The sequence below is a fragment of the Hevea brasiliensis genome, chromosome 2 (assembly GCF_030052815.1).
Source record: "Hevea brasiliensis isolate MT/VB/25A 57/8 chromosome 2, ASM3005281v1, whole genome shotgun sequence".
Taxonomy (NCBI): Eukaryota; Viridiplantae; Streptophyta; class Magnoliopsida; order Malpighiales; family Euphorbiaceae; genus Hevea; species Hevea brasiliensis.
The window spans coordinates 124,434,530-124,456,903 of NC_079494.1; the positions used below are offsets into that span (position 1 = coordinate 124,434,530).

Consider the following 22,374-nt stretch of genomic DNA (forward strand, 5'->3'; position numbering starts at 1 on the left):
ACTGAATTGAGCGAGGTGAGTATGGGACGCAAACTATAAAAACTTTTTTAAGGTTCGGATGCTATTTATAATAGCGTGCCCATTAAAAATTTGAAAGGAAAAATAGTGTCTAGCTTTCCTTTAAATAATAAATAATTAATTAAAAAAAATTAAAAGTTAGATGCTACTGCAAGTAGCGTCCAACTTTTCTTTAAAATTTTTAATTATTTTATTTTATATTTTAAATAAAATATAAATATTATTTTAATAAATAAAGTCATAATATTTAATATTATATATTATAATATTTTTATTATAAATATTATTTTTTAATTTAAAATTAAATTAAAATTTAATGAAATTAAAAAAATAAATAATTAAAAAAGTTTATGAAAAGTTGGATGCTATAGTAGCGTCCAATTTTTCTTTTTTAATTATTTTATTCTATATTTTAAGTAAAATATAAATATTATTTTAATAAATAAAATTATAATAATTAATTTTACATATTATAATATTTTTATTATAAAAAAATTATAATATTTTTATTATAAATTTTTTTTTATTTAAAATTAAATTTTTTATTATTAGGCCGGTAGTAAGCCTAACTATTCCTCAACCCATGACTAGGCCCACAATTTAGGCCCAATACGCATATAAAAATAATTTAAATTAAACTGTTATAATTTTATTTCGGGCCAACTTAGCCCAGTAATTATCAGAAACTAAAATTAGGGGATCCCAGCCCAATCCTGTTACATCATTTACAAACTATTTAAAACTCATAAATTTTTTTCATTTGTTAATGCGAAAACTTAAATTTATGCATTCCCTGATAGGATTAATGCTACTACTAGTACATGCGGAGTTCTAAATTATAAATTTAGACAATAATAATACAGTTAAGTAATTTTCTCCATAACCTGCGAGGAAATAAAAAATTTAATTTTAAATAAAAAAACTTTTTTTATAATAAAAATATTATAAATATATATATAATTTTATATGTATATAAATATATATAAAGAACAAACCCTAAGAGAGAGAAAGCAGCATTTTAGAGAAAAAAATAATAATAATAAAATAAAGAGGAAGCGAAAGAAAGAAAGAAAACCTCGCACTCGGAGATGATACGGCGGCACTCTTTAAGGACGGCAGGGGTGAGGAAGACCTCCTTGCGGATCATGGTGTCGTTCTTGTAATTGGAGTTGTTGGCATATCGAAGCTTACCATCTGGTCTGAACTTGAACTCAAGGAACTCGTGGCCGAATTTCTCCTTGCGTCCCACGTAATATCGAAGGTAGAACTCATCATCTTCTGCAGCCATTGCCATGTTTGTCTCTCTCACTCTCACTGGCTGGTTTGCAAATGCAATTTATGCTCCAACGAAGTCATAGGAGAAGAAAACCTGCCTCCTTTGTCCAGGAATTCGAACTTCTAGGGCTCCAGATTTTTCTGTATTTGGGTCGACTCTCAGTTTGATGGGCTTGATCCATGTGTGATTATTTTACTGGGCCATTTTCGTTGAAGGTCAAAGATGTTCAGAATTAGGGTCCTGCTACTTGAGATTGCGAGCCGCAAGAAAAATAACAAAAAATTATGGGGGATTTTTACAAAAAAGGTGTAATAAAAAAATTATATAAAAAAAGGTGAGTTTGAAAATAATTATTAAAAATGGGTGAATTTTACTGAATTGAACGAGGTGAGTGTGGGACGCAAACTATAATAGCGTTTTCAAGGTTCGGACACTATTTAGAATAGCGTGCCCATTAAAAATTTGAAAGGAAAAATAGTGTCTAGCTTTCCTTTAAATAATAAATAATTAATTAAAAAAAAAAGTTGGACGCTATTGTAAGTAGCGTCTAACTTTTCTTTAAAATTTTTAATTATTTTATTTTATATTTTAAATAAAATATAAATATTATTTTAATAAATAAAGTCATAATATTTAATATTATAAATTATAATATTTTTATTATAAATATTATTTTTCAAATTAAAATTAAATTAAAATTTAATGAAATAAAAAATTAAAATTAAAAAAATAAATAATTAAAAAAGTTTATGAAAAGTTGGACGGTATAGTAGCGTCCAATTTTTCTTTTTTAATTATTTTATTATATATTTTAAATAAAATATAAATATTATTTTAATAAATAAAATTATAATAATTAATTTTATATATTATAATATTTTTATTATAAAAAAATTATAATATTTTTATTATAAAAAAAGTTTTTTTATTTAAAATTAAATTTTTTATTATTAGGCACGTAGTAAGCCTAACTATTCCTCAACCCATGACTAGGCTCACAATTTAGGCACAATACGCATATAAAATAATTTAAATTAAACTGTTATAATTTTATTTCGGGCCAACTTAGCCCAGTAATTATCAGAAACTAAAATTAGGAGATCCCAGCCCAATCCTGTTACATCATTTATAAACTATTTAAAACTCATAAAAATTTTTCATTTGTTAATGCGAAAACTTAAATTCATGCATTCCTTGACAGGATTAATGCTACTACTAGTACATGCGGAGTTTTAAATTACAAATTTAAACAATAATAATACAGTTAAGTAATTTTCTCCATAACCTGCGAGGAAATAAAAAAATTAATTTAAAATAAAAAAACTTTTTTTATAATAAAAATATTATAAATATATATATAATTTTATATGTATATAAATATATATAAAGAACAAACCCTAAGAGAGAGAAAGCAGCATTTTAGAGAAAATAATAATAATAATAATAATAATAATAATAATAATAATAATAATAAAATAAAGAGGAAGCAAAAGAAAGAAAGAAAACCTCGCTCTCGGAGATGATACGGCGGCACTCTTTAAGGACGGCAGGGGTGAGTAAGACCTCCTTGCGGATCATGGTGTCGTTCTTGTAATTGGAGTTGTTGGCGTATCGAAGCTTGCCATTTGATCTGAACTCGAACTCAAGGAACTCATGGCCGAATTTCCCCTTGTGTCCCACGTAGTATCGAAGGTAGAACTCATCATCTTCTGCAGCCATTGCCATGTTTGTCTCTCTCTCTCACTGGCTGCTTTGCAAATGAAATTTATGCTCCAACGAAGTCAGAGGAGAAGAAAACCTGCCTCCTTTGTCCAGCAATTCGAACTTCCAGGGCTCCAAATTTTTCTGTATTTGGGCTGACTCTCAGTTTGATGGGCTTGATCCATGTGTGATTATTTTACTGGGCCATTTTCGTTGAAGGTCAAAGATGTTCAGAATTGGGGTCCTGCTAGTTGAGATTGCGAGCCGCAAGAAAAATAACAAACAATTATGGGGGATTTTTACAAAAAAGGTGTAATAAAAAAAATTATATCAAAAAAGGTGAGTTTGAAAGTAATTATTAAAAAAGGGTGAATTTTACTGAATTGAACGAGGTGAATGTAGAACGCAAACTATAATAGCTTTTTTAAGGTTCGGACGCTATTTATAATAGCGTGCCCATTAAAAATTTGAAAGGAAAAATAGTGTCCAACTTTCCTTTAAATAATAAATAATTAATTAAAAAAAATTAAAAGTTGGACACTACTATAAGTAGCGCCTAACTTTTCTTTAAAATTTTTAATTATTTTATTTTATATTTTAAATAAAATATAAATATTATTTTAAAAATAAAGTCATAATATTTAATATTATATATTATAATATTTTTATAATAAATATTATTTTTTAATTTAAAATTAAATTAAAATTTAATGAAATAAAAAATTAAAATTAAAAAAATAAATAATTAAAAAAGTTTATGAAAAGTTGGACGCTATAGTAGCGTCCAATTTTTCTTTTTTAATTATTTTATTTTATATTTTAAAAAAATATAAATATTATTTTAATAAATAAAAGTATAATAATTGATTTTATATATTATAATATTTTTATTATAAAAAAATTATAATATTTTTATTATAAAAAAATTATAATATTTTTATTATAAAAAAAGTTTTTTGGTTTAAAATTAAATTTTTTATTATTAGGCCCGTAGTAAGCCTAACTGTTCCTCAACCCATGACTAGGCCCACAATTTAGGCCCAATATGCATATAAAATAATTTAAATTAAACTATTATAATTATATTTCAGGCCAACTTAGCCCAGTAATTATCAGAAACTAAAATTAGGGGATCCCAGCCCAATCCTGTTACATCATTTACAAACTATTTAAAGCTCATAAAAATTTTTCATTTGTTAATGCGAAAACTTAAATTCATGCATTCCCTGACATGATTAATGCTACTACTAGTACATGCGGAGTTTTAAATTACAAATTTAGACAATAATAATACAATTAAGTAATTTTCTCTATAACCTGCGAGGAAATAGAAAATTTAATTTTAAATAAAAAAACTTTTTTATAATAAAAATATTATAAATATATATATAATTTTATATGTATATAAATATATATATATATATATATATAAAGAACAAACCCTAAGAGAGAGAAATCAACATTTTAGAGAAAAAAAATAATAATAATAAAATAAAGAGGAAGCGAAAGAAAGAAAGAAAACCTCGCTCTCGGAGATGATACGGCGGCACTCTTTAAGGACGGCCGGGGTGAGGAAGACTCCTTGCGGATCATGGTGTCGTTCTTGTAATTGGAGTTGTTGGCGTATCGAAGCTTGCCATCTGGTTTGAACTCGAACTCAAGGAGCTCATGGCCGAATTTCCCCTTGTGTCCCACGTAGTATCGAAGGTAGAACTCATCATCTTCTGCAGCCATTGCCATGTTTGTCTCTGTCACTCTCACTGGCTGCTTTGCAAATGAAATTTATACTCCAACGAAGTCAGAGGAGAAGAAAACCTGCCTCCTTTGTCCCGCAATTCGAAATTTCAGGGCTCTAGATTTTTCTGTATTTGGGCCGACTCTCAGTTTGATGGGCTTGATCCATGTGTGATTATTTTACTGGGTCATTTTTGTTGAAGGTCAAAGATGTTCAGAATTGCGGTCCTGCTACTTGAGATTGCGAGCTGCAAGAAAAATAACAAACAATTATGGGGGATTTTTACAAAAAAGGTGTAATAAAAAAAATTATATCAAAAAAGGTCAGTTTGAAAATAATTATTAAAAAGGGTTGAATTTTACTGAATTGAACGAGGTGAATGTAGGACGCAAACTATAATAGCGTTTTTAAGGTTCGGACGCTATTTATAATAGCGTGCCCATTAAAAATTTGAAAGAAAAAATAGTATCCAACTTTCCTTTAAATAATAAATAATTAATTAAAAAAAAATTAAAAGTTGGATGCAGCGTCAAACTTTTCTTTAAAATTTTTAATTATTTTATATTATATTTTAAATAAAATATAAATATTATTCTAATAAATAAAGTAATAATATTTAATATTATTATTATTATATTTTTATTATAAATATTATTTTTTAATTTAAAATTAAATTAAAATTTAATAAAATAAAAAATTAAAATTAAAAAAATAAATAATTAAAAAAGTTTATGAAAAGTTAGACGCTATAGTAGCGTCCAATTTTTCTTTTTTAATTATTTTATTTTATATTTAAAAAAAATATAAATATTATTTTAATAAATAAAATTATAATAATTAATTTTATATATTATAATATTTTTATTATAAAAAAATTATAATATTTTTATTTTAAAAAAATTATAATATTTTTATTATAAAAAAAGTTTTTTATTTAAAATTAAATTTTTTATAATTAGGCCCGTAGTAAGCCTACCTGTTCATCAACCCATGACTAGGCCCACAATTTAGGCCCAATATGCTTATAAAATAATTTAAATTAAATTGTTATAATTTTATTTAGGGCCAACTTAGCTCAGTAATTATCAGAAACTAAAATTAAGGGATCCCAGCCCAATCCTGTTACATCATTTACAAACTATTTAAAACTCATAAAAAATTTTCATTTGTTAATGCGAAAACTTAAATTCATGCATTCCCTGCCAGGATTAATGCTACTATTAGTACATGCGGAGTTTTAAATTACAAATTTAGACAATAATAATACAGTTAAGTAATTTTCTCCATAACCTGCTAGGAAATAAAAAATTTAATTTTAAATAAAAAACTTTTTTTATAATAAAAATATTATAAATATCTATATAATTTTATATGTATATAAATATATATAAAGAACAAACCCTAAGAGAGAGAAAGCAGCATTTTAGAGAAAATAATAATAATAATAAAATAAAGAGGAAGCAAAAGAAACAAAGAAAACCTCGCTCTCGGAGATGATACAGCGACACTCTTTAAGGACGATAGGGGTGAGAAAGACCTCCTTGCGGATCATGGTGTCGTTCTTGTAATTGAAGTTGTTGGCGTATCGAAGCTTGCCATCTGGTCTGAACTCATGGCCGAATTTTCCCTTGTGTCCCACGTAGTATCGAAGGTAGAACTCATCATCTTCTGCAGCCATTGCCATGTTTGTCTCTCTCTCTCACTGGCTGCTTTGCAAATGAAATTTATGCTCCAACGAAGTCAGAGGAGAAGAAAACCTGCCTCCTTTGTCCCGCAATTCGAAATTCTAGGGCTCTAAATTTTTCTATATTTGGGCCGACTCTCAGTTTGATGGGCTTGATCCATGTGTGATTATTTTACTGGGCCATTTTCGTTGAAGGTCAAAGATGTTCAGAATTGCGGTCCTGCTACTTGAGATTGCGAGCTGCAAAAAAAATAACAAACAATTATGGGGGATTTTTACAAAAAAGGTGTAATAAAAAAAAATTATATCAAAAAAGGTCAGTTTGAAAGTAAATATTAAAAATGGGTGAATTTTACTGAATTGAACGAGGTGAGTGTGGGACGCAAACTACAATAGCGTTTTTAAGGTTCGGACGCTATTTATAATAGCGTGCCCATTAAAAATTTGAAAGGAAAAATAGTGTTCAGCTTTTCTTTAAATAATAAATAATTAATTAAAAAAAATTAAAAGTTGGATGTAGAGTCTAACTTTTCTTTAAAACTTGTAATTATTTTATTTTATATTTTAAATAAAATATAAATATTATTTTAATAAATAAAGTCATAATATTTAATATTATATATTATAATATTTTTATTATAAATATTATTTTTAATTTAAAATTAAATTAAAATTTACTGAAATAAAAAATTAAAATTAAAAAAATAAATAATTAAAATAGTTTAAGAAAAGTTGGGAGCAACTTATTGTAGCGTCCAATTTTTCTTTTTTTAATTATTTCCTTTTATATTTTAAATAAAATATAAATATTATTTTAATAAATAAAATTATAATAATTAATTTTATATATTATAATATTTTTATAATTAATAATATTTTTTTATTAATAATATATTAATTATTTATAATTAATAATACTTTAAATAATTAATTTTTTTTATTTCCTTAAATTTTAATTTAATTTTAAATAAAAAAATTGTTATTATAAAAATATTATAATTTTTTTTATAATAAAAATATTATAATATATAAAATTAATTATTATATTTTTATTTATTAAAATAATATTTATATTTTATTTAAAATATAAAACAAAATAATTAAAAAAATAAAATTAAACGCTACAGTAAGTTGCGTTCAACTTTTCTTAAACTTTTTTAATTATTTATTTTTTTAATTTTAATGTTTTATTTTGTTAAATTTTGATTTAATTTTTATAATAAATAATTTAAAATAAAATTTATAATAAAAATATTATAATATATAATATTAAATATTATGACTTTATTTATTAAAATAATATTTATATTTTATTTAGAATATAAAATAAAATAATTAAAAATTTAAAAAAAAGTTGGACGCGTCCAACTTTTAAATTTTTTTAATTAATTATTTATTATTTAAAGAAAAACCGAACGCTATTTTTCCTTTAAAATTTTTAATGAGCACGCTATTGTAAATAGTGTACGGACTTTAAAAACGCTATTATAGTTTACGTCCCAAACTCACCTCGTTCAATTCAGTAAAATTTACCTCTTTTTAAGAATTACTTTCAAACCCAACTTTTTTAGTATAATTTTTTTTATTACACGTTTTTTATAAAAATCTCCCATAATTGTCTATTATTTTTCTTACGCTCACAATCTCAAGTAGCGGGACCTAATTCTGAACATTTTTTATCTTTAACGAAAATGGCCCAGTAAGGTAATCACACATCACAATCAAGTCCATCAAACTGAGAGTCGGCCCAAATACAGAACAAAGGAGACAGGTTTTCTTCTCTTCTGACTTCGTTGGAACAGCAATTGCATTTGCAGTGAGAGAGGCAAACATGGCAATGGCTGCAAAAGATGATGAGTTCTACCTTCGATACTACGTGGGACACAAGGGGAAATTCGGCCACGAGTTCCTTGAGTTCGAGTTCAGACCAGATGGTAAGCTCGATACGCCAACAACTCCAATTACAAGAACGACACCATGATCCGCAAGTGCCGTCCTTAAGGAGTGCTGCCGTATCATCTCCGAGAGCGAGTTTTTCTTTGTTTCTTTTTCTTCCTCTTTATTTTATTTTATTTTTTTCTCTAAAATGCTGCTTTCTCTCTCTTAGGGTTTGTTCTTCCCTTCGCCTCCTCAGTCTGAGGGCTTGCAATTGTCATTTCAACTAATTGTCCTATATATATATATATATATATATATATATATATATATATATATATATATATATATAAACCCCCTCAAGTTCTAAACCCGGGCAACATATATTCATCTATATTCTTCGGAATATTTTTCTGAGTTTTTGAATCTCAATTTAGGGGTTTGCATCGAAGCTTAACTAGAACCTTGTGGAGCTTGGGGTTTTGTTTTTCTCAGTTCATCATTATATTTGTTGCATTAAAGGAATCGCTGCTCCTTGTAGTTATGAAATCAATGGTCTATTTGTTGAGTTTTAGGCTTTTAGCTTAACAATAACGTTGGAGATTTTTTCTTCTGAATTCCTGATTTATTTGGTTTGCATTTGGAGCAGTTTATTTGTTACGTGTATTGAGAGCGCTTGTGCGCTGGAAATATGCTTATTTATTTTTTAAATTTTTTAGTAGTTATGTGATTTATGATTTGGTTCAAATGATTTTGTTTCTCAGATCATGAAGGAAGATGATGCCAACTGGCCAGAACCGGACAGGGTTGGGCGACAAGAGCTTGAAATTGTGATGGGAAACGAGCATATCTCCTTCACTACCTCAAAAATTGGGTCTCTTGTTGATGTCCAGAGTAGTAAGGATCCTGAAGGACTTCGTATCTTCTATTACCTTGTTCAGGTCAGCTACTTTCACATTTATACTCCGCCTTTCTATGTGTTTTTCCTTTTGGTTTATATTGCTTATATTGGTTAGTGTTGGACATAAATTTTGCTTGCACTATTCTTTAGTTTACTTGGTATAAGTAAACATCCAGGCTAATTTGTATGGATAGAACTTTTAGACAAATAGATATAGTGTATAAAGGTTGCCAATATCATTTACCTGATTTGTGATGCTGATTCTGCTGGGTTGGATTATTTAACGAACCCATAACACAAATGGGTTTTGTTGCCCTTAAAAGAAAAAATATTGTATAGTGCAGTCATGAGCAATGGGCACTGTTGCACTCAAAAGAAAAAATGTCATGAGCAATGTATTAATGTATAGCAAATGCTTCCAGACGACTTTCTTGGTAAGGACTCTTGTTTTTTATATGATTTATGCCCATTATTGAGTTAATCTACTTCAGTGTAGAAAACTCAAGAGTGCTATTCGTTTTCTTTTCTTTCCATTTCTTTTAAGTTGCTTATATAACTGCTAGCTGTGATCGTACAGAAAGTATATGAGGTAGTCTATGTTTGAAGTAGACCATTCCAGATATTCAGAATTTAAGGCGAGGTGACAGAGTCTTTTAATTTTTGTATATAGTAAATCTTTTCAGATGTTCATAGCTTAAGGTGAAAGGTTGAAATGTTGTTGGGGTTCACATTGATAGGAGTGGATGCTAATTTGAAAAGCCCTCTTCCCATTCAGAGGGCCTTTTGCTTTGATATTCTAATTTTGTCTAATGTGTTGGTTATCATATTTTTGTTAATCGTTACCACTATTGAGCACATCAACATTGGGAGTTTTACTATAAATGCTGGTTCTTAATGGCGTTTTATGTGGTTGCAGGACTTGAAGTGCTTTGTCTTCTCTCTCATCTCACTACATTTCAAGATTAAGCCTATTTAAGGGCTATTATGCTGTCCATTCGATTTGTATCCGGGGATTATTTTTGTGTTTGATTTTTGCTTGTAAGATTTGCTATTTCAATAACTTGATGGTTTTACTGCCTTTCGAGAACTGTTTGAGGCTGTGTAAGGATGTATGGGCATGTGGTTACCCAATTGAGAATATTTCGAGGAACTGTTGGGAACGTGGAAATAGCAAAATTAATCAACGTCTTAGAAGGTCCATCTATCTTCAATCTTACTACAAATGGTCCCGATTGCAGGTTGTTTTTCTAGTTTAAATTTGGAGGGTTTTATTAACCTGAGCACAATTATAACTCCAGGCAGTGTTAAACATTAACCTTAGTCCCGATTGCAAGTTGTTTTTCTAGTTTAAATTTGGAGGGTTTAATTAACCTGAGCACAATTGTAACTCTAGACAAAGTTATTAACCTTGAGCAAGAATGAAGATTTTGTTTTGATTGCTTTTCAAAGGGTTATACATCAACAGCATCAAATCCGAACAATTAACCCAACAACGTGAACGCATGATAAAATAGAGTGCTAAACTAGGAAATTTAATGAATATCGGACAAATTACAGTAACCTTGAATTGGACAAACTAGTACTCCAGGTAGATGAGAGGATTTGCTTGCTAAAAATGATAAGCTGTACACTTCTCAGACCCTATTGGAATATCTCTCAATCATGTGTGGATTAGATCTTGAATGTTGCATGCAATGCTTCTTCGGCCAACGAGTACACAAATGAAGCCTTTCATATTTAACAGACCAACAAAATAACAAGTGAAATTTTACACAAGGTGTGGATCAGACCACCACCTTTTTACCTCAGATTTCCACCGAACTTCCTTGAGCATCCCATCCAATCCATAATCCCTTTCCATAACAAGTTTGATTCCCTCGTCCGAGTACCATCCAACTCCAATGCAAAGGATGCCATCCTTGCCAACATCAACATATCCTGAGGCACCATCTGGCAGCCAAAGGAGAGTCACATCCTGCATGTCTATTATCTCCTCCTCCCCAAAGTAGATTGGATTTTCAGGCAAGCTCCTCTTTTTCAAGGTTTCTGTACAAAAGTGCACGTATGGGACACTAATGCTGTCCCCACTTACCATCTCATCTCCAAATACTGGAGTAGCATTCACCTCAAAAACTTTCCACTAGCCCGTCAGCTCCAAAGGCTGGATACGTTTCCTGTGAGAAAATGGCTTTAGATTAAATTCCAGATCACTGTTCACATCATATCAGGCATAATATTAGACAGTAGTAGAAGGCATAACCTCTCTCATCTTTTTGGCTGGAACGCTGGAAGACATACAAGAAACTAGAGAGAAAATATATATACAATTTCCTATATACGGAACTATGAGAAGTAGAACAAGGAAATGTGTGGAAGTAAAAAAGCAGAATGTAAATCCTAGATAACCTGGGGGAAATTGGCGAGATTTTTCCCTCCTTTACTTCTTTACAACTTTGACCCAAAAGCCCAAGGGCAAGAGAATATGAAAATAAACCCTTTTATACTTGAATAATAGACACATGGGTACTGAGCATTGTGAAACTGCATTAATAATAAATGGAAATAAAGCATCAAGTACCTTTGATCCCGGCTATTTGCTGGATTGACCCACCGTTATTCGTAAACAGCAACTCTCATTATCTGTGTCACGACCCAACCTATGGGCCGGATCGGCATTAGGACTTGGGCCAGCCTAAAGCCTTCGAGGCTCGTAGTAAGCCTAACTATTCCTCAACCCATAACTAGGCCCACAATTTAGGCCCAATATGCATATAAAATAATTTAAATTAAACTGTTATAATTTTATTTCGGGCCAACTTAGCCCAGTAATTATCAGAAACTAAAATTAGGGGAGTCCAGCTCAACCCTGTTACATCATTTACAAACTATTTAAAAATCATAAAAAAATTTTATTTGTTAATACAAAAACTTAAATTCATGCAGTCCCTGACAGGATTAATGCTACTATTAGTATATGCGAAGTTCTATATTACAAATTTAGACAATAATAATACAGTTAAGTAATTTTCTCCATAACCTGCGAGGAAAGGAACAGGTTATTTTGAAAAAGGTCTCCTCCTGTAGCCTGGAAAAATAGGTGAACAGGAGTCAGCGTTCGACTCAGAGAGTAAAATATCAATTTTAACTATAATCTCTATAGCAATCTAAAGCAAATGCACCTTGTGGAATAAAATGCAACATCGTCATAAATTTCATATCATAACAGCAAAAAGGTAATTTGGAGCACTCACACACCCGATAATGTCAAACAATAGCTGATCCCCTATACAGTCCTCTTAATCAAACCTCTGCCAGAGAAGATCTTAAGCCGAACTTTCGCTTAATAAACCAAACACAGGGTCTCAGCGAAGATCTCAAGCTATGTCTACCTCGAAGGCCCAGCGAAGATCTCAAGCTGTGTCTACCCGTCCTGTCCATATCCAGCACTATATCACACGCACGCCAACGCACGCACACTACTCCAAATTACCACAAACAACATCCATGGCACTTCAACATTTATGAATGCAATGTAAAATGTGCCTAATGTTTAACTACATAGATACATACATATAAGTGATGCATGGGCAAGCTTGAACATATAATAATATCAAAATTACAATTAAAATTAATATTTTACTCACAGTACAACGAGGATTATTGTGGCTGCTGGATGGAGAAAAATAGTCGACATCGATTACCTAATAATTAAATTATAAATTTATTAGTACTAAGTCAAAATAAAACTCTAAAGAGACAACAGACAGCCTAATTCATGTTGGAATTCCGACAGAGTTTCCCCTTTACCTGGGACCTACCCAACCTGCAAAAGGGTTCAAAATACACTTCAATATCCACAAATCTGACAATTGCAACTCAATCACATCACAAGCCCCCTCCTAGGCCCACCCAACAATCAACGACCATAATTTGAAAAATTATAATTTAGCCCCTATAACTAGCCCTTTTTCAAAAACTACCGAAGTGAGTTCTAAAAATTCTAAAGTTTTGCTCCGCGGTCCTTAATAATATTATAAGGCTATTGTAAAAGGAATTATAATTTTTTTATCATCCACGAATATTTTATGAATTTTATTCTAAATCTGTATTAGTCGAAAATGAGCAACTTGGAGTTTGGGCTTACCTATGCCAATTCTGACACCTGTAACGCGCCCAGAATGCCTGAAAATGCTAGGATTGACTATAATATTGACTACATTCTGAAACGGGCTGCCGGATCTGGCTAAAAATGCGGTCCCAACGCCGGTGAGCCATCCTCGATCCGATCGCAATATATCCGATCGGATATGTGTATGTCATGTGTTTATGCATCTAATATGGCTTACTTCAAAGTGCAGAAATGAGATCAAACGAGAGGGGTCTGGTCGTGGGAACTGGGGAAGTCAGGCTGATGAACTTGCTCAGCAAGTGACTACAAGTGAACGTTTCATTAATATATTACTGCCCAATTTAATATTGCTTTTTTTTTTGGGAGGGGGTGGGGGTTATTATTTATTTATTGCTATTTTAGGGTGACTGTGGAAGTTGTCAATGAGGGTGATAAAACCTTGGGTGATGAGAAGTCCGTTGGAGAGGAGCAAACAGCAGATGCAAATAAGGAGGCCACTGCTAAAGAACCTGAAGAAAAGGAACCAGAAGATAAGGTGAATGTTTTTATATATTAGGTTAGCAATGATGTTTTATTTGTCTGTATCATTTCTTATTTTACTTTTGGTTTCTTTTGTTCGAGAGAAGATGCATATTACCTAAAGATTGATCTTTTTATTGTTTTCTGGTTGTCATTTTCTTAAAATGGGTGGTTATGAGGATGAAACTAATGCCATTTTAAGATTAAATTGTGCGTGTTGCTTTCATTCGAGAGTATATGTTCCGAGTAGTAGTTGTCGTTGGCATTTGATAATTGGGTTTATATATAGCATATTTCTTCTGCTGCCAGAAGTTCTAAATGTGGCAGACCGAGCTTCCAATCCTCAGGTTGTCTAGTTCCAAGTGAAAGGTTCTCTAATGTCTTTTCGTGTCTAGGACTGCTGTTGTGAAGGTTTGAGGTAGAAAGGCTTCTAGAATGTGTTCTTAGTGGTCCTCACAACTTAAAGTCAAGAGTACTTAGACTGATTTGTCGTTGTGAATGTTAAAATGCATTGTCTATGAACTCCAACTGCCAATTTTTTAACTGACAATCTAACTTTGGGAATCAAAGATCCAATTTTTTTATTAATTTGTGCCAATCAGTAGCAAGTTGTTATTTATTGAAAAGTTAATGGCTTATTCTACCTGCTACATCCTTTCTATTTAGGAAATGACTCTTGAAGAATATGAGAAGGTGCTAGAAGAGAAGAGGAAGGCCCTGCAGCCACTCAAGGCCGAGGAAAGAAAGGTGGATACTAAAGTGTTTGAATCCATGCAGCAGATCTCAAGCAAGAAGGGGAATGATGACATCTTTATTAAATTGGTGAAGTCTATTGTAATCCTTCGAAGTTTTTAGCTATTATATTGTAATCCCTTCAAAGTTTTTAACTATACATTGATATTATAAAGCCATCATCAAATAAATTAAGTGTTTTTTTCTTCTAATTTCCATTTTCAAGGGCTCTGATAAGGATAAGCGGAAAGAGGCTTCTGAGAAGGATGAGAAAGCTAAAAAGGTACCACCTCCTAACCCCAACACTTTTTGTTCTTCCTATCTTTCCAACATGCTTTTGCATTCCAGAGTTTTTCTTTTTTTTTTTTTTAATTGCCAAAAAAAAAAATCTTGAACTTATGCAGTTTTTCAATTCTATCAAAAAGTTTTAATTTTAGCTATTAGGTGTTTAAACTTTGAAGATTTTTCAATTTATCACTGAATTGTTTCCGAGTCAAATTTATTCCATTTCCAACGACAACTAAAATAGTGGGAGGTATCCCTAAGCTCATCACAATTGCAGCTTTTATTTGGGACCGATGGCTAAAACTACGGTGGTTGGACAAACTTGAGGGGAGAAGGAACTGAGTTAAAATGATCAATTTACTATGTTAAGCATGCGACCATCATCCATGAACTCTTGAGCACAATATGCTTCTAGTAGTATGATCAATTGATGCAGACAATTGGATTAACTATTAGTAATTTAATCTGAGTAGCTCGTACTGGTAGAATTGAAAGTTAAAACACCTAATTCCTAAAATTAAAACTTACTAATAGAGCAAAAAAGAGCTTAGTTATATGTTAGTTACATGTTTATTTTGTTTTAGTGTGATTCTTTTCAGTAATATTGTGATAGTCTTGAAATGGGCAGACCGAGACATCAGTGCCTGTCATAAGTGACAAGCACTTTCTTACATTACTGTTCTGTTGTGCTCACGAGGAGCATGGACAATGATTCACAAACTTTCATGGAGTCCTCTTGTTTGCAATATTCTTATTTGCTCTTGTTTTTTAACTATAGGATTCCATTGGTCTTTGGGTTGTATGTATAAAAACTGGAATTACTCTGCTTCTTTCCTTGTTTGTTTTATCATATAATGTTGCTTTCACTGTATGTCTATGAAAGTAAATACTGACCGGAACATCTGAAATGTTCTGATGGTTATAGTCCGTCAGCATTAATGAGTTCTTGAAGCCTGCTGAAGGGGAAAGGTACTACAGCCCAGGTGGTCGTGGGCGAGGGCGTGGTCGTGGTGCCAGAGGATTCAGTAACAGAGATGCAACGAGCAATGTGGTAGCTCCTTCCATAGAAGATCCTGGGCAGTTCCCGACCTTGGGTGGCAAGTGAGACCTTTTAGAACCCCGCATTAGATCTTCTTGGTTGACCATTTGTGGGCTCTTTTTTTCTTTTTTAAGTCCAATGTGTGATTTATTTTGCTTTCTTTAACATTTTTAAAATTAGATAGATTAAAAAGTATACAAATCGTTGAAATTGATTAAAAAATAATATAGAAATTTATTACTATCTAAAATTATTAATTTAATTAATTGGATTTATTACAGTTCTATTAAAATTCTTTTAATCTAATTGAATTTTACAAAGGTTAAATTTATTAAAAATATAATAAGCCCCCCAGGGGCTTTATAGAAAGGATATTACTAACTCTAATTATATTTTAAATAGAAACACACTTCTCATAATATTATCAATGTGAAAATTACATTAATTAATTAAGAAGTTATTTATTAATATAATAAATATAACACGTGACAAATTATAAATTAGATTATTAAGCATAGAATGATGAAAATTGTATATCTTTTTGTTAAAATTTTCTAATATTCCATCTATATTTATGCAAAACAGGTGAGATATTTTTTTGAAGTTTCCACGTTTATTCTTATGATAAGCCATCTGGCAGTTTCCATTGAGAATTTATGTATTTTATATATAAGAAATTTTTTCATTTTGAATATTATTTTAGTTAAATATTTTAAAGCTTTCAAATTTTAGTAATATTGTAAATATAATAACATTATTATGAACATCATCAGTTCCTTAATTATGGTAAGAATCAAATGCAGATCCCAAAGTTGGGCAATTACCTCAATCGCCCTAGAAGCTTTTAATTTTCTACTTTATTCCTACTATGGAATGTAAAATAAAGGGAAAAAAATGCAATTTAATATAGAGGGACGTATGCAACGCTGCTCTCAAATTTCAATAGCGAAAGAAACAAAGAGTATCATGGAAAGGTATAGCTAGTTTTTTAGATAAGTTTATTGAAAAGGTTCATCTACTATTCATTTGCTTCAACCTCACGGGTAAATGTAACACAAGAAAGTTAAAAGAATGGGTCACACAAGCAACAATATGAAATCTCTATTAGCATTTCTACTTTGTACAAGACCAAGTGCATCCAAAGAACAGATATTGTCACAGTTCTATAATCATTTAAAAAGGGCAAGTTTGATGAGGCTGGTTCATCTGGAACAGGTTTGTAAATTCAAGCGAATGAAGACAGATTGGAAATCTTCCAAGCCGAGGATAAGCCTGCAGACAAGACCCAGCAGATTTAACAAATAATTCTTTTCGGCCTAAGACGAGCAGCAGCCACTCTTCTGTGCAAAAGGCTGTCCACGGATCTGCACTGTGGGAGGTCTTGCATTGTTCGTAGCTGGCTGACTTGCCATTCTGTAACCATAATAAAACTTCAACATAAATACAAATGCACAAACTAATCAACAATCATTTAGGAAATTAAACTTAAGCAACTTCATATGGACTTGAGTATTAAGTTTCAGAGTTCAACTAAACATGATGAGATGAGAAAGGAAGATTAGGAGCTCCTGGTATGCATCAACCAGAGAAAACTCACCAGTGCTTACTGCTGTCTGATATTTTGGTTCACAAATAATCATGTTTAAAATATTTATTTGAATCTGATCATTTGGGTTCCAGTTAACCACATAAGGATAACACTCGAGGTTTACCAGCTAGACAATTCATGACAACTACATAGGGACTGAACTGAACTTAAGGTTTGCCAAATTGATAATTTTATACTTCTCGCCAGCCTTTTATTGATTTTTCCAAGGCAACATTAGCCACTGGAAGCACTCCACAGCCGACAAGCTAACTGCATAATCGAATTGAGAAGGAATCCCTACTTCTAAACACAGCCTCCACAACTGTCATTGTTACCAAATTTGGTGGAAATAATTGTTTGTGTTTGTTGTTATTATACTATGAATATTACAACAGTACCTATCCTTTATAGCAGCAGCCATGGCCATGAAAGCCTGTTCCACATTAGTAGAATCTTTTGCACTGGTTTCCAGGAAAGGAATACCAATCTCATCTGCAAATGCCTAAAAGAGAAGGAAAAAGTAAAATTGATAAGCTATGGGACGGATGGAGTGAGTGAAAGAGAAAAAAACAAGTTCAAGCACCAAATTCCAATTAATAAAGAAATATACATATCAATACATGAGACAGGAACTAGCCATACCTTTGCTGTTTCATAGGACACAACTTTATTTGCAGTAAGATCACACTTGTTTCCAACCAGAAGTTTGTTGACATTATCACTAGCATATCGATCAATTTCATTTAGCCACTGCTTGACATTATTGAAGCTCTCTTGGTCTGTCACATCATAAACAACCTACAAAAGCATCCACCCAATAAGACATTTGTTGTAAGGATAATCAACACAGGGTGATATCAAACAAGCAAGAGTAAAATTGAAGAAAAGGAGATCACCCACTATGATACCATGTGCCCCTCTGTAGTAGCTACTGGTAATCGTCCTAAATCGTTCTTGCCCAGCAGTATCCCACTGCATGTAGAATAAAATGCAAACTGAGTGCTCAATAAATTGTTAAGAAACTGTACCAAGCTCACACTGAGTGCTAGAAAAAGTTTAATTTAAGGTTAGCCTTATGAGTAACAAATAATGGTAATCTGTAAATGGAATATCTGCAAAGGAGGGCAAAGAGCTAATACAATTTGGAGTTTTATGGTCTTCCCATCTTGCTCCACTGTACGTATTTTCTACAATAATTTTTTTTTTTTTTTATAAAAAAACAAAGACCCGAATTAGTAATAATGTTGTCAAAGAAAATCAATATGGCCACAAGGTATTATTTACTTACAAAATCAACCCCAATAGTGCTTATGTAACTCTCTATATATGAATCATCCTGCATCAACGAATCCAAGGAATATGTCAAATTATAGATTAAAACTCCAAATCTCATGTGGCAATAAAGAAAATTCAAAAGAAAATATGTATTTTTTCAGGATGGTTCCAACTTATATATATATATATATATATATATATATATATATATATATATATATATATATATTAAGTCTTTATAGTATGAACTATTTCATGGATGAACATTTTGATATTTAAAATCAATGTGAATTATAAATTTCATTAAAACAAAACTGTTGTTAAGTTTAAAATTTTCAATACTTTTTCTTGAATATAAGTTTTCAATAAATTAAGAACCAAGGCATTGCAGTACTTGAGTGGAAGCATGATTATGGTACCCATTTTTGTTAGTAACTGAGCACTATTTATGCTAATTCTACTACCATATCTGAATTTAATTCACTTTTCCCCACCAGACAAAAATGAAAAAACAAATTGAAAATTTCACATTATTTGGAGGGTATAATTAATAACAAATACAATTAACCACAGTTTCCTCATCCAAAAGTTGATAAAACATCACCATTGAGTAGATCTGTGAGAGTTGATGAAAAAAGAACAATAAAAAGAAAAGGGGAAAAAACAAGTATTGAAGGATAAGATGAAGAAAAAAGAGAGGAAGAGAAGACTGACAAATTTGATAAGTATTGACAATAAATACAAGCTGAGAAGAAGAAGAATGTTAAGGTTGAAAGTTTTAACGAGAGAAGGGGAAAGGCCTAAAAAACACAAGGAAAGGGAAAAGGAGGTAAGGGAGGGTTGGGGTAGAAAAAGAAGTTTGTGTTCGCAAATTAGGTCGTCACATGACAACGCAAACCATAATGCTGAAACTTTACCTGTTTCATGATAGAAACCACATTATTTCACAGAGAGAGTATGAGAATTCAATTGGTGCAATTGAAGAGTTGAAAGAGTAGATTGAAAATTCAGTTATACTACTAGTTTTCTTTAAATAGGCATTTCAGTCCCTTAGATAAGTTTCATTTAAATAAGTAATATAGATCATGTAAACTGCAAAAGATTGAGTTAATAGTAAGCAAGTTCAACATATATTCCTAAAATTTCAGCAGCAGATTTAGACCCTACAGCAAATCTCAGAAGAAGACAGGATTTGCCAACACCAGAATCTCCAATCAGAAGAAGCTTGAAAAGGTAATCACTGCAAAAAGGGCAAGGAAAAAATTTAAGCCTAGTTAAAAATGTAATTAAACCAAATGCATCAATGAGAAGATTGAGTTATAGAAGAATGGACATGTCATGAGATTCTAAGACATCAAGAGCTCCCAAAAAAAGCATGCACGCATCAAAACACACAAATACATATATGCATAATGTCGACGCATAATTGCCACCTCAAGAACTTGGACCATATCATTTGTCAATGAAAAGGTAGAAAACCTTTAAGCTGAAACTCATAACTGATAGATAATCAGATTTAGAGGTAGCAATCAAACCAACATTTTTAACAACACCATTCACATCCTAATGGAGAACAGATTAGTTATGTCCCATCCCTGAATGAAATTAAGGCTTGTTTGGAAATAGCAATAAAGTTGACCTTGCAATGACTTAAAAGAAAAATATAATGTTAATGAATTATAATCTATAAAGCTTAAAAACACATCATTCCATTTGTGATTATAATTATTATCAGAAATTATGTTAAAGGAATCTATATGTTAATTTGTTTTTCGATATTATCGAGACCAGTTTCAGAACAGTGAACAGATACTTCTAGTTCTGCCAACCAAGTGGTTACTATTAGCTCCGCTTCCAAGCTCCACTCACACACGTTAAAGCCAAAACCATAAAACACAGCCAAATCGAAATCATTACCCTACTTAAAAAACAAATTACTTGTACACCGTACAATAATTTATCAGGAATAGCCATCATCCAAGGCTTCCTTGAGAAGAAATTTCATTCAATGAACGGATCTAAAAAAGAACTACTGGTTAGAAGCTAAATCGAGTATCGAATACATAACTAAGCATAAGATACACCTTTAATCTTCAAATAGAGCATAAACTAGAAACCTAAAATATGTACTATTTTGTATGGTTCAGCAGGCTGAGAAACAATAATATGATTATTGGATTATAACTTACTACTCTGGAGTCATTATCGCGATGTGGTAACAGAAGGTTAGATAGAAGGAGCACGATGTTTCTCCGGCGAGAGGATATCCCTGGGCTGAGATGACTGCTGGTCAACGTGGACGCGAGATGAAGAACAGGAAGAAGTTGACACTTCACAGTGAAAAGAAGAAGCGAAATGACCACTAATATTTCCCCAAAAAAAAAAAGGGAAATGACCACTAATACTTTTAAGAGGGAAACTCTAATTTGGGCCCACGTTTGTTTTAGGGCTTCATGAGCCCATAGCCTAAGCCCAAATCATATTTTAATTTAATTGCAATAATTGATTTATTGAACTGCAGTTAAACATTAAATTTGTGCACTCCCTTCTGAGGCCCAAGTCACCTGTTACATTTTGTGGTGTCCAGGTCTAGTTGGCCCAATTTACTGGGTAGACCATTGGGCGCAACCTGCAGGCTTGAACGTCCTAACCATCTGCACCGTTTTGCAAGATCAAAGGCTACAATTGTCTCCGGGACTAGCGATGGAAGAGTGGGCTTGTCTCCTTCCCCACCCTCTAATTGGGTGTAGATATGCTTTTAGTTTTGATTTGTGGTACAGATCTTGTACTTAAAGGGAGGATTTTTCTTTAGTGATCTGTATGGCTTTGGTTTCTTGGGGGGCAAAATGCAGGTTTCTTGTTTTTAGGGTAGAGTCAAGGAAGACGACTTGGGGATTAAAGAGTCGGCAATTCTAAAGTTTACTTGTCGGTGCTTCATGGTTTTGAAGACCATGGTCTCTCTTTTCCTCTCCTCAAATCGACAGCTTTACAAGTCCATGGTTTCCTTTCGGAGATATGTTTTCTATTGTTTGTTGGGGTTTCTTCTTGGCCATGGTTGGATTTTAAGCCTTGCAAGGTTATGGCAACAGCTCTTTCTCTTGTATTCTCCTTTGGGTTACTCTGGTTTGGTAGGTCCAGATTAGGTAGCGCTGAGATTTCTTCAGCCAGATTTGGGAAGAGTTAGGATTTGGCTGGGGAAGGGGTAGGGGCTTTTTTGCTGGGCTGCATTTGGTTTTGGGTCTTTATGTAAATCAGGCTAGTGGCCTCAATTTTTGTAGTTTTTCTGGTGGACTTTTACGCAATGTAAAATGCATTTAGAAAAAAAAAAAAAGAATTTGATAAATGAGATATATGCTTTCTTTTTTTTGTCAAAATTGACATGCCTCATCAGTTTTATGGTCAAAGCTTATAGATAAATAAATACATGCCGATTGGCACCAATAATTGTTCAATCATCTCCTCATCTTCTCATATAGAAAACCTATTCAAATTTGTGGTAATTAAGCGTTTACATGCACACGCAACTATTTCATTTATATATTAAATTAACATATTTTATTTGATTCGATTCATTTTAATTCTCAAATTTATGCGTATAATAGTTAAATCAAATGATT

At 31.5% G+C, this 22,374-nt stretch overlaps 3 protein-coding genes across 5 annotated transcripts in view; 2 read left to right on the plus strand and 1 right to left on the minus strand.

Moving 5' to 3' along the window:
- The window catches only part of LOC110635845 (RGG repeats nuclear RNA binding protein A), a 73,968-nt gene extending 57,834 nt beyond the window's left edge, over positions 1-16,134 (plus strand). The window contains exons 3-7 of one of the 2 annotated variants that reach the window (XM_058142980.1): positions 13,549-13,614; positions 13,722-13,854; positions 14,505-14,660; positions 14,797-14,853; positions 15,781-16,134. In XM_058142980.1, coding sequence (XP_057998963.1) covers positions 13,549-13,614; positions 13,722-13,854; positions 14,505-14,660; positions 14,797-14,853; positions 15,781-15,960 — 592 coding nt within the window. In that variant the 3' untranslated portion in view covers positions 15,961-16,134. The remainder of the gene's footprint in view (positions 1-13,548; positions 13,615-13,721; positions 13,855-14,504; positions 14,661-14,796; positions 14,854-15,780) is intronic. The other variant, XM_058142981.1, reaches the window with a different exon arrangement.
- On the plus strand, positions 8,177-10,388 carry LOC110635848 (protein mago nashi homolog). The gene is given in 5 exon segments (XM_058142992.1): positions 8,177-8,351; positions 8,354-8,402; positions 8,404-8,455; positions 9,054-9,230; positions 10,107-10,388. Coding segments are annotated over 5 exon segments (444 nt in total). The 5' UTR covers positions 8,177-8,245; the 3' UTR covers positions 10,167-10,388.
- Positions 16,135-16,891: 757 nt separating the features above from the next.
- Positions 16,892-22,070, minus strand: LOC110635846 (ras-related protein RABD2a). Of its 2 annotated transcripts, XM_021785329.2 has the most exons (8): positions 20,947-22,070; positions 19,925-19,997; positions 18,771-18,818; positions 18,622-18,669; positions 18,383-18,454; positions 18,125-18,280; positions 17,881-17,984; positions 16,892-17,307 (listed from the first exon to the last, which is right to left on the minus strand). In XM_021785329.2, exons 1-8 carry the CDS (start codon positions 20,958-20,960, stop codon positions 17,211-17,213), a joined length of 612 nt encoding a protein of 203 aa, XP_021641021.1. In that variant the 5' UTR covers positions 20,961-22,070; the 3' UTR covers positions 16,892-17,210. The 2 variants fall into 2 exon arrangements, with proteins under 2 accessions (XP_021641021.1, XP_021641022.1); XM_021785330.2 differs by lacking the exon at positions 18,622-18,669.
- Between the last annotated feature and the right edge of the window lie 304 nt (positions 22,071-22,374).

Bases quoted from the DNA above. Each gene is read 5' to 3' on its own strand.
- LOC110635846 (XM_021785329.2), bottom strand. The intron at 18,670-18,770 runs GTAAGTAAATAA...AAATTATTGTAG, and splicing joins GCACTATTGGGGTTGATTTT to AAAATACGTACAGTGGAGCA. The intron at 18,281-18,382 runs GTGGGTGATCTC...ATGCTTTTGTAG, and splicing joins GAGGGGCACATGGTATCATA to GTTGTTTATGATGTGACAGA.